The sequence below is a fragment of the Lepidothrix coronata genome, unplaced genomic scaffold (assembly GCF_001604755.1).
Source record: "Lepidothrix coronata isolate B3197 unplaced genomic scaffold, Lepidothrix_coronata-1.0 Scaffold27, whole genome shotgun sequence".
Taxonomy (NCBI): Eukaryota; Metazoa; Chordata; class Aves; order Passeriformes; family Pipridae; genus Lepidothrix; species Lepidothrix coronata.
Genome location: NW_016690207.1, coordinates 2343202 through 2355056, shown reverse-complemented (window position 1 = coordinate 2355056; position 11855 = coordinate 2343202). Strand labels below are relative to the sequence as shown.

Here is an 11855-nt window from a genome sequence, read left to right as displayed (position 1 = left end):
ACACCCACATAGTCACTGTAGTGTTTGCTGAGGCCAGCTGGGAACTGGGAAGCCCCATGAATCCATTGGAATTCAGGTTCCTGCTCCATTGCTGTGGGTGTTTGGTTTTGGAAGGTAGAAGGAAATCCAGAGCCTTCCTCTGGAAGAGCTTCTCGTGCAAGGAGCAGCTTGGGCTGACACATGTCCAGAAGGTGATTTCTCATGGAGTTTGACATTTTCCTCAGTGCCCATGGCTGCAGGGAGAACTTTGGCTGGTGCTGGGTTTTTCCTTGGTCTTTATGATTGAAGGCAAAAGGATGGAAATGTGCCTTCGAGAAGAAACGTGTCCACAGGAAGTAGAATCTTTTAAAATATCCAAGCAGTGTGATGAGCAGGAGGGCTTTTGAAAGCTGGTTTCCCGCGGATCTGCATATCACAGAAAAATTACTTGGTGTCTAAAAATATACGTTTTCTGATCTGGGCCCATCCTGCCCTTTGGGAGCATCCTCTTGTCCCTTCTGGGTTCTCTGATGTCTAATGAGGTTTAGCTCCCACCTCTACCAAGGATCCCTCTCCAGCTCTCACCAAGAGCTTTATGAGAGGGCTAATTTTGGTTCATTCTCCTTCTGTCAGATAGCACTGAAATCGGCCAGCAGGTTCAAAAGGCATTAGATGTGGGATTGATGGGCAGGTGGGATGATTTGCATGCGCCTCATTTTTATTGGAAGCCAGCCACGAGAAGAGAGACGTGATTTTTTAAAAAGTCTTTATTTTCGAGGCCGCTGGGGAGGGTTTGTCCCTGCAGTGGCTGCTCTGCTGTGCCCGGGGGTGCTGCAGGGGGAGGGCAGGAGGTGGCTGGAGCCGGGGATGGAGGGATCAAAGAGAACCTGTGGGCTCGGCCGGGTGCCAGAGCGGAGCCCAGCGTGACCCCCCGGCGTTCCCAGCTGCTGTCCCAGAGGTCCAGCTCCTGGCACGGGGACAGGAAGCTGGGCTGAATGCAACAGCTGGCAGAGCCGGGCACGGGCAGATAGTGTTGCTGCTTTAATTCCTATTCATACAGCACTCCCTCTTTTTATGAGGGCTGGGGGGTGGCGGGAGGCGGGGGGAGGCTTTTTATGCTGGCATTAAAGCCTGGCTTGTTCCCCCTCCCTCTGCTCTGCTGTCTCCTGTTTCTCCAGGCCGCTTTTCACAGTGGCTTTAATTCTCTCCAGGCTCTTCCTAATGGATTTTTCACATGGGGGCCCCCAATCACGCTCAGGCATCGCACCAGTTTCCAGAAATTTCACGCCCCCCTTGGACACAAAAAGAGGGTTCCTTTTCCCACACTTGCCCCCTCTCTCTGCCCAGGCTGCAGCGCTGCTCTCTTTGCACCCCAGACACGAAACCGAGTGGGCAGAGGGTTGAGTGGGTCCCCCTCTGTGGGGGCTGGAGCAGTGGCTGCATGTGGAGAGGTGCCCACTGTGAGCCAGACCTGTCCCGGTCATTGATCAACCCGGGAGCTGGGTGGGGGCACCGTGGCAGGGACCCAGGCACAGCTGCTCCCCGCTCACCACCTGCCTTGGCACCAAGGCACCTTGTTGCAAGGCAGAGGCATAGCCCTGCCTGGGGAATGCTGCTCCCTTCCCAGGGAACACTCCTCCCTTCCCGGCTCATCAGCCGGAGCAGGGTGAGGGTCGCCGGCAGTGCCCACCCTGCTGAGGAGCCAGCGCCGGTCTGTGCCGCCATCCAGTGGCAGTGCCGGGCTCTGGAGTGGCCAGGACCCCTCCTCCCTGGACCACTGGCCCCTCGGTTCTGCCTGTCCCCCCACCCCGGGGTCGCCCACCTTCCCCATGGCACCCCCGGAGCCCCCCGCGTGTCCGGTCCGGAGGGATGCGCTGGGAGCAAACCATGCCTGAGGAAGGGATGATTTCGGCTGCTGGCTTGTGATCTTCCCCGTCCTTCCTCTCCCTTCGCTTCCCACAGTTCGCGTTTGTTTTCTCTGGCATGGGAACTGGGCCACTGCGAGGAGGATGGGGATGGGACGGGAGCAGAAAATAGTTCCTTCCCCGAGCGACGTGTGAAAGCCAACACGGTGGCTCGTGCTCGTGCTCGTGTCCACAGCGTTGGCAGTGCCAGGGGGGTGGCACGTGGGCGGGTGCTGTCTCAGGGGTGGGCAGCACAAAGGGCAGGAAAAAATAAATATCTGTAAGAAAAGGTAGAAAAACATCCCTCTCTCCCCCTTTTCGCTTCGCGCGTCCAACCTGGACTGCTAATGAGGCTTTTAAGGGAAAAGTGGGCCAAGCTCCTTCAGGAATCGGGCACAGACTGCCCCTCTCAGATCTGTGTTCCAGAGCAGGGAGGCAGAGGGACACTACACACCATGTCTGGGTCTTCTCAGGGTGGATTTTGGGGCCCGTGGTCCCACGCACAGCATCAGCCTTGCTGCAGGGAACAGCAGGGCGGGAAGAGGCTTCAGATCGGAGCTGTGGGAAAATAAAACAGAGAGCCCCCGGGGACTGAGCTGCTTGCTGGTCTTTCCCTGCTCCCACTCAGCCTCCAGGTGGTCCCTGCTTTGTGCACAGTTTAGGGAATCGGGCACCACGGGCTTGCAGAGGCTGTGAGGGCAAGGAGCAGCCCTGGGAAGTGGCTTGGGCAGGGGGAGAAGGAACAGTGTGGTTGAGGCCAAGCCCTCAGCAGCCAAGACCATGAGGGGATGGACGTGACTTTTCCTGCTGTCCCTGCAGAGAGGTTTTGCATTAACCAGCTGGCTGTGACAAGCCTTCTGTTGATGCAACATGTGGTTTTGGCTTTCCAGAACCCAGCCCCAGCTCCCTGTGCTGAAAGACATGCCCTTGCTGCTGCTCCAAAGGCTGTCTTTGGAAAAATGCTGGCTCCTGCCTGCACAGCATCTTGCTCCTCATTGTGGCTGCAGCAGGGACCCCCCCATCTGCCTGTCCCCAGCCCACTCTGCCCAGTGGGCTGCTCTCTGTGTGGGTTCAGCCTCATGAGGCTTTGCTCGAGGCAAGGCAGCACTGCAGGGACCAAGATGCTGTTGTCGGGTTGGCGTCTCAAGAAAGGCAGGAATAAATCAGCTTTCAGGCACCAAAAAAAGCCCCATTTATGGATTAGGCCAGCAATTGCTCAAACTCAGTGCCCTTGTCCAAAATCTGCAGCTGTTTCAGGAACTGCCTCTGTTGGGGGGAAGCTCTTTTCTCCCCTCTTGCTCAGCTGCTGGGCTAAGCTGTGCTGCAGAACCCCACTCCCTGCCAGCAGGGACGTGAAGAGGGGTAGGAGGCAGACACTGCCTCATATCCCTTTGGAATCTGCTCCTTTGAGCCCCTCCTTCCCCATCTCCCCATCCTGGCTGCTCTCTGGGAGGGCACGTTGAGATTGCTGCTCGCCCTGCCCCTCTCCTTGGCTGCTGGAGTAAAAAGTGAGGGCCAGGAGGCTCTGGAGCAGCACCAAAGGTTTGCAGCTCAGAGCAAGGCTGGCAGACAGGCCTTGGGGTGGGAAGAGCAGTGGGAGAGGTCTGAGCCTGGTGTGCAAGGGCAAGGCTGCCACGGGGCATTAACCAGGCACCTGCTGTCTAAATTCAGAGGCAGGTGAAGGACTGAGACAACCATGTGGTGCTTAATGCCTCGTGGACACGGGTGTTCAACAGGCACTGTGTGAAAGCTGAGTTTGGCCAGGGGCTGTAACTGTGCCCAGGGAGCTTCAGGAAGTTGATTCAAGTCCTGGATCAAACTTTATCTGTGCCAAAGTGTAGGTGTTGAACTGCATGAAAGGGAAGAGAGCTGCTTTCTCATCTCTTTTTCTCTTTCTCTTTTGAGTTATTTATTTTTTTTTTAAATGGGTCAGGGTAACTGTAGGAACAAGATTAGCATGAGTAGTGGCACTGGGCTGGCCATGGAAGACAAAGAAGCAGTGGGAGGTCTGTGTCCCTGTGCTGCAGAGAACAGTCACCAGGGTCAGCACACGGGGTCAGGAGCCAGCAGGACTCTGAGCAGCCACACAGCACTTGTGGGTGTGTGGGTGGGAGATCACAAGGTGCTGGTGCCTCCTGCTCTGGACTGAACTGGTTGTGGTCCGGGCTGGGATGCCAGGAGGGGGATGCCAAGCTGGCGGGTCCAGCGTGGCACCTCCAGGAGCAGTTGTGGCATCTCGGTGCCCACCGCTGGACTGGGATGTGGGCGTAGCTCCCCACCAGGAGCACTCTGGGGCTGCCAGTGCGCTCTGGGCAACCGGAACTGGAAAAATGTCACCCGGTAAAGCGGAAAAGCGTCCGGACTCAAGACACTGGGCTGGTGGGATCTGAGCACGTCCGGAGAGACCAGGTGGGGTGGGGAGGGACAGACACACTGCTTCCAGCCCCCGGGGCTCCTGCATGAGGCTTGGCCAGCTTGGCACGGCACGCTGCGCTCCCCTCGCTAAGGCAGAGCTGACCCCCGTGAGGACGCCCCTATTCCCTTTTCCCTAGTTTTTCCCTTCCCTGTTCCTTACCCTCATCCTCCCACCCCCTCACCCCCCCCTCCCCTCCCCAAACTGGCAATGAAAGCATGGAGGGAGGGGCGCGTTTCCGCATGGTTTGACACTGTTCCCCCTTCCATCTGTCTTTTCCTACCCAGAATTCCCCTACACCCCGTCTCCAATCGATGATCACAAATCCATGGTGCAGCCGAACATCCCCACACCGGTGATTGGGGGCATAGTGGGCGGCGTCTCGCTGGTCCTGCTGGTGGCCGTGGTGCTCTTTGTGGTACTCCGGCGCCGGCGTCACACCTTCAAGGGTGACTACAGCACAAAGAAGCACGTGTACGGCAACGGCTACAGCAAGGCCGGCATCCCACAGCACCACCCCCCCATGGCCCAGAACCTGCAGTACCCCGACGACTCGGACGACGAGAAGAAGCCGGGCCCGTTGGGCGGCAGCACCTACGAGGACGAGGACGAGGAGGCGGGCGGCGAGCGCAAGCTGGGCGGCCCCAAAGTGTACGAGGAGGACGCCAAGAGGCCTTACTTCACCGTAGACGAGGGGGAGGCCCACCCTGAGCCCTACGACGAAAGGACACTCGGCTTCCAGTACGACCCCGAGCAGCTCGACATGGCCGAGAACATGGTGTCGCAGAACGACGGGTCTTTTATTTCCAAAAAGGAGTGGTACGTGTAGCCTGGCACGGCACTGCTACGCCAACACACACACCACACACACCACACAACACACACACACACACGAGTGATGCCCTCCTGCTCCCCTGCACCCCTCGGAGCTTGCACACCCGCGCTCCCCCCTGCACACGAACACACACACGCTCGCCCCCCCGGCCAGCCCCAGCACAGACTTTTGGACACTTCCAGCACTGGCAAGGAAGGGCTGGGGCAGGGAAAGGAGGGGCAGCTTTGCTTACAGATCGGTTTTTTTTTTTTTTGGGGGGGGGGAAGGCATTAAAGGGAGGCGGGAGGTTGGGTAATTATTTTCTCTCTCTCTCGGTTTTTCAGTTTTTTGTTTTTTCGTTTTTGTTTTTGTTTTTTTTTTTTTCTGCTTTTTAATCTCTCGACTTTTCGTCCCCTTCTGTGGTGTTTGTATTGGTCGGTGGCTTAGGTGTTACTCTTTGCTTTAACGACTGTTGCCCAGCCTGTATATTACACTCTGTTTTGTGTCTTCATGTCTCAGAGTGCCCTTCGGCCCCACTCCCCTCCCCGAGGGTTCCTCCTCCCGCCCCCACACCCCTGAAACACTGGAATTTGTTTGTATGTTGTCTTGTTTGTTTGTTTTTAACCTTGGGAGGTGGGGGCTGTCCGTAGGACAGAGGCCAGGAAACTTTATGGCAATGGAAACATAGGTGCCATTTTATCAGGTGAATGGATTTGGTTTTTCCCCCTAATCGCTTGGGTTTTTTTCTTCAGTGGGGTCTGGGTGACATTCCCATTGCCTGCTGCACACCTGGAGAGATCCACACCCAGTTTTTAATGACTCAATAAAAGGAAAATGAGGAGAAAGGGGGGAAAAAAAAGCCCTAGACCAAACCCCAGGTGCATGGGCTGATAGTGGAGCAGGGAAACAAAACTGCCATTTTCCCTCCACAATTTATTATTTCCTGGCTTTTCATTTTCTGTCTTTGTCTGAGTGTTCTTTTAAAAGAAAGGAGTATTTATTGCTGACATTTTTCCCCCTGTGATGGCTCAGAGAAATGCTGGCTCTTTTTGTTCTTGTTGCTGTTGTTGTTGTCAGTACCAGCCACAGAGCAGTTCACTGGGGGCACAAGTCGGGCACACACCGGCTGGGGAAGGGACCAACCGAGAACACTTCGCTTCCACACACTCTCTGCCTTCAGCTCTGCACACCCTGGCAGGGCAGGATCAGCCCCTGGCTTTGGTTATACCACTAAGACTTAATTGTCATGTGTTTACACTTTTTTTTTTTATTATTCTAGTCAGAGCATGGGGGTGCTTCTTCTTTCTCTCTCCCTCTCTCCCTCTCTCTCTCTCCTAGCAACAACCTCAGCCTTGGCTGTACCACATAGTTGGCATTGATTGCCACTTCTTCAATATCACATCCCTCTTCTAAGCACAGGCTTGGTAGACAGGGTAGGAGTGATTGAGCCTGGGGTATTGATCTCGTCCTCCTTCCCTTGAGCCACTGTGTTGTGATGGGGAGGTTTGGATTGCTGCTATCTCTGCTCTGTGGATAAATGGGATTCCAGACTTCAGGGCCCTCTGTCTCACACCGACCGTCTCCAAAATTAGATTCACTGGGTTGGGGCTTATTTTTCTTCTCGTGGGTTAATTTTTTTTTTTTTTTAATTTGATGTATAAATAAATCTTTCGTTTGAAAAGAAATCCCCAGTTTTCTGAGCTGTATTATCATGCACATCTAAAAATAGCAGGACTAATTCTCCTCCTGCCTTACCCGCTGGGTTTTGTTCCATAGCATCCAGTGGTTTATCCTGCTACAAAAGGGAGGGTGGAGAGGCAGACCCACACAGATGAGTCAAGGTCAGATCTTTGATCCACGCAGCTTCCAGTGCTCCCCTTCACCATGTGGTGCTTGGTCCAGGCCACATGAAGCTCAGCCTGAGCCATCCACAGTTTGTCCCTTGCCCTGATTGCGTTAGTGGGGAAGGGGAGTGGGAAATCCAATTGTTGGGCTGCAATCTTCCTTCTGTTCCTGCCAGCCCCTCAGGCTTCCTGGCTTCTGGCAGAACAGCCACATGCCACAGGAAGGCTGCTTTATGTCCTCTGGAAGGCAGGGCAGACAGAGATTCCCTTGAGGTCTTTCAGGCTGAAGCTTAAAAAAATGAGGCTGAAACCTTCCTGGGTCCGTCCACTGCCCCCAGGAGCACCCTGCTAGCAAGAAACCCCCCAGTAAAGGAAATAAAATCTCTTAACATATCTCTGATGACTGGTAGGGGCTGGTGGTTAGGAGTAGGAATGGCTTCCCTCCAGTGCCTTGGGATAGCAGCATCCACAGGGCTTTAATTCCCCCAAGGAATCTGTAATCTGGAGCAGGGCAGGGCAGCACAGCTGAGGGTTGTACCCCAGCCACAGCTCACCCCAGAGCAACACGGGGTGTGCTGCAGAGCCTGGAATTCCCAGCAAAGTCCTTCTCTCAAGTGAATAATCCTTTAGGTCTGAATTTCACAACCGGGCTCTGACCAGGATTGTGACAGTGTCCCCAACACCAAACTCTGGGTGGTCCATCACCAGAGTGCAGCCAGTGGCACAGACCCTCCTCTGCAGATTTCCCCCAGCACAGACACGCTCTGTGAGGGGATGGGTTTGGAAGAAAACGACCTTTTATGAAATCTGCAGGGTCCAGCAGCGATTCTTCATGTTCTTCATTAGTCACAGGCAGGGGCCACTGCTCTGAGCTGGCAAATTCCCACTGCACTGACCCCACAGGGAAGCTGTGCCCTAAAGAGCAAAGGCACAAAGCCTGGCAGACAGAGCAGAAGGGCCTGGGAGAGAACAGGACAGTGGGGATGTTCCCAAGTTAAGGTCTGGCTTTCAGGAATCATGAACAGGGAGTCCTGAGCAATCTGCTTTGGGCAGTTATTCCTTTGCATTTGGAGGTGTCATTTTTTGACATGGCTTATTTGCTGCCTACTCACAGACTGTCCACATGGTTCACTGAATGGGGCTCCAAAAACCCGGGGAAAGGAAAGGAGATAGTGGAGCAATGTGGGATTTCTGAGCTCGTTCCCTTCCTGCTGCAGCACATTTTTTTCCTCCCCAACAGTGCACCAGCACAAATGTAGGACTTAGCTCAGCCACTTACCTCGTCACAGTGGTTCAGAAAAGGGATCAAATGATTGTTTTTCATCCAGAACCTGAACAAGCCTGGAGTGGAAGATCCTTAGGCAGCGTTGCCTGGCCCAGCAGTGAGGTGCCCTGCAAGTTCAAGGTTCAGGAGTGCATTCCTCTCATCCTTGGGCCCTCCAGCACTGCTCCCTTGGTGCAGTTATCCCTGCAGCCATAGAGAAATGCCCCCTCTGTGCTGTGATTTGCTTCCTGCTGTCCCCTGCAAGGTCAGCTAAATGGCCAAGAGGCTCTTGGGGTGGCAATTAGCCAAGTGATTAGCCATTAATCCATAAAAAAAGGCAGAAGGAAAAAGAAGTGTGGGGGTGGAAAATCAGATTGATGTTCCGTCTGAGATCTGTTTTGGTGCTGTAATAGCATCACTGTCTTCTCTGGGTTAAATTGCTCTGAGGGAGCCCTTGAAGGTAATTAGATCAGGTTTTCCAGGAAGAAGGTGGTACCTGTCTCTACCTGAATGCGAGGGGGAGCTCAGGAGAGCTGCCAGACTGAACAACACGTGCTTCCTGGGGGGTTCTGCAGGGCAGGGAAGGTGCTGGAGACCCTGCAGTGCTCACCTTGCAGGCACAAACCTGCCTGCTGGCCCCGGGGGTCTCCTGGGCTGTGAGGGGGTCAGGGGGGCAGTCTGTTCTTTCCTCAGGGGACGGGGTCACTCGTCCCTTTGTGCCCCAGTTTCTGGCAGTGGGCAGATTGTGTCAGGCTGGAGTTTCACAGCTCCCAGGCTGGGTGACCCCTCTGGGACCCTCAGGCTGCCTCAGGTGAAAAATCCCCAGCTTCTCCACCCCCCTTCCATCAGAGGTGCTAAGGAGGCGTAAAAGGTCCCCGCAGGACCTGGGAAAAGAGCAAGTGGAAGCTTCCAGTTGGGAGAGGGAAGCTGTCCCTGTGCTCTCAGTGCCCAGCCCGTGCTGGCTGCCTCTCCTCCCCGGTGCTAGGGAGCTGCTGCTCTCCAGGAACTGTCCCATTTCACACCAGTCCTGAACTGGTGTGTCCCATCAGTGGTACCTGGGCTGGCTTTTGTGCCTGGGAAATGCCTTCCCCCTGCTCTGGTCTGGGTGTCAGTGCCTCGGAGCCGTGGCTGCCCCATCCATTGGAAGGGATCGTTTTTGGGATCCCCGTGCTGGGCTCTTGCTACTGAAAAGACATATCAGCATGGTGCTTTTTCCCTTCCCAAGCCCTGATCCAGGGTGGCAGCGTGGGGCAAAGCCTGTGGGACCTCAGGACCGAGCTGGGTGTGTGTGGAAGCTGAGCAGGCTGAGGGGGAGCTCAGGCTGAGCCCTGAGGGTCCCGTGACCCGAAACACAGGTGAATTTGGGCTGATCCCCCAGTTTCTTCCCTGTGTGTTTTCAGGGAGCTGTGCAAGCAAACCCATCTGTGTCACAACCCAAAATGAGCCTGTGGTTTATGTACAAAGACACCCCAGCTGTTTTCCTGCTGGGGCTTATCTCTAGGATTATTCATTGCAATTCACCCTGGTGATGTTATTTTCCCTTATTTAATTACCAGGTTTTTTTTCCCCTGTTAAGTTATTTTCATTCAACCAGGGGGAAAAAAATAAATTTAAAAAAGAAACAACCTGAGGATTTCTTCATGAAATAAATCAACAAACTGAAGTGGTTACACCAAATTGATTGCAAAGACATAAGGGACAAAGGGAGCCATTTTCCTGATGTTGAGTCAAAAAGAAACAACAACTGTTCTGCAGAAATCACAGAGGGTTAGAGAGAGAGGGAGAGATTCCAAAGATTGATCTTCAAGCAATTAGAGAAGGGAATGTGATTAGAACAGGGGCTGCTGCTCTGCTTTGCTGTTTTGCTTTCCCATGCATGAGCACACACACACACACACATGCACACGGATTTTTGGGAATTTTGGGCACCAATCCTTACGTGGAGGGGAAACCCCCCCTGCCCAGCTCCCTGAGGGAGTCAGATGTGTCGTTCCTGCAGGCTCAGAGGTTTCCCACTGTGGAAACGAGGGTATCCCAGGCCCAGTTTGTTCTGGGAAGGGAAGCGGTGAGACAGGTTGGAGCCTTTTGCCAGCAGGTTAAAATCCACTTCCCCATTTTTCCGAGTTCACAACCTCTGCTGTCGTAGCACTGAAGTTTTGGGTCTGCCCAGGCTGTGGGCAGTGCACCCCGATGGGGAGAGGGGGCACTGCCAGCCTGGTGTGCACTGATGCCTGTTCTTTATTCACCCCCCTTGCCACCCCCTGGTATCTGCTGAGATGTGCCAGCAGCTGCAGCTGCACCCTGGGAGAGGCAGGGCAAGGGTGGGAAGCTCTCAGGTCCCACCACGGCCCCACCATCACTCCCAAAACTCACCAACCTCTCCCCAGGGGCCACGGGGGTGGGGGGGAACCGAGGGCAGAGGGGGGTGAAGGGGGGATTCAGCCCACCAGCAAGGGAAGGAAACCCAAGCCTTAGAGAGGAGGGTGAGTTTGGGTCTCAAAACTTCGTGTTTTGGACCAGTGTGACTTTCCATATGCAGTTTACCTGGGGGTGAATGTAAGGAGCATATGGGGGCAGATCCTCCACTGGCAGAAGCTGGTACTGGTGGAGGGTCTCATGCTGAGGATCTGGATTTTCTTTTCTTTTGCCTTTCTTTTTTAAAAAAAAAAAACAAAACCATGATTCCTTAGCTCCAGTGATTTTATCTCTCTTTTTCTTCATCCTCTTGCTGTAACTATCATTGTGGAATAAAGACTGCAGACAGACAAACAACCCCAACCCCACTTTTTTTTTTTTTTTTGTAATCTGTGTTGTAAGTGCTTTTGTACAAAATAAAAATAAAAAATGATAATAATGTAATGGACTTTTATGATTTTCGTTTGTTTGTTTGTTGTATTTTTTTTTTTTTTGGTCCAGTTTTCCATCCTTTGTAATTTGTTCGTTTGGAGTCCTGGAGGGATGGGGGGGGGACATTTTCATGGTTATAATTTGTGTGGGTGGGGTGTTGCATCACCCTTCCTTTTACTTGTATAAAAACCAATAGTGGCTCAGCTGTGGAAAAAAAAAATGTACTTTTTTATAAATAAAGAATTTTAAAAGAAAAAAAAAAAAAAGAGACGTTCTCCTCGTTTTTGGTGCATCTGGGACTGCGTCGTTGTGCACCCCGTGGCTGGGAGCTGGAAGGAGAGTCACAGCAGTACCTGTTTTCCAATGGCCTAGGCTGCAAATATCCCAGGATATGCAGTATTTTGGAATTTGGGAGTTGCTTGCAGGTGAAGGCTGAAGGCTCAGGGTTAAGAGACCTCCCAAACAGCAGTGGGCTGGAGGAGTTGGGCAGGGAATGGCTTTGCCACTGACATATTGTCTGGAATTCCTGGGCAGCAGATTCCAGACAGACAAAAGGAGGTGGGAGCCTTGTTGGTGTAAACAGTGAAATCCCTTGGCTGGTGCCAGAAGTTTACCTGAGCTAAAAAAAAAAAAAAAAAAAAGCTAGAAAAACAAAGAGAAGAAAAAAATCCATTAAAGGTGTTAAAGATGAGGACGCTGCAGTCGCTGTTGGCTTTGGCAGACGGGACAGGCTATTGGAAAAGTGTCAATACACACTTGCTTTCCTTATATTTTCTCCAGGCACGTGGAA

At 53.4% G+C, this 11855-nt stretch overlaps 1 protein-coding gene across 1 annotated transcript in view; it reads left to right on the top strand.

Moving 5' to 3' along the window:
* Nucleotides 1-11331, top strand: part of LOC108494665 (nectin-1-like) — a gene marked incomplete at its 5' end in the record, with an annotated part of 20208 nt that extends 8877 nt beyond the window's left edge. The window contains one exon of the mRNA XM_017809443.1: nt 4584-11331. Coding sequence (XP_017664932.1) covers nt 4584-5125 — 542 coding nt within the window. The remainder of the gene's footprint in view (nt 1-4583) is intronic.
* Between the last annotated feature and the right edge of the window lie 524 nt (nt 11332-11855).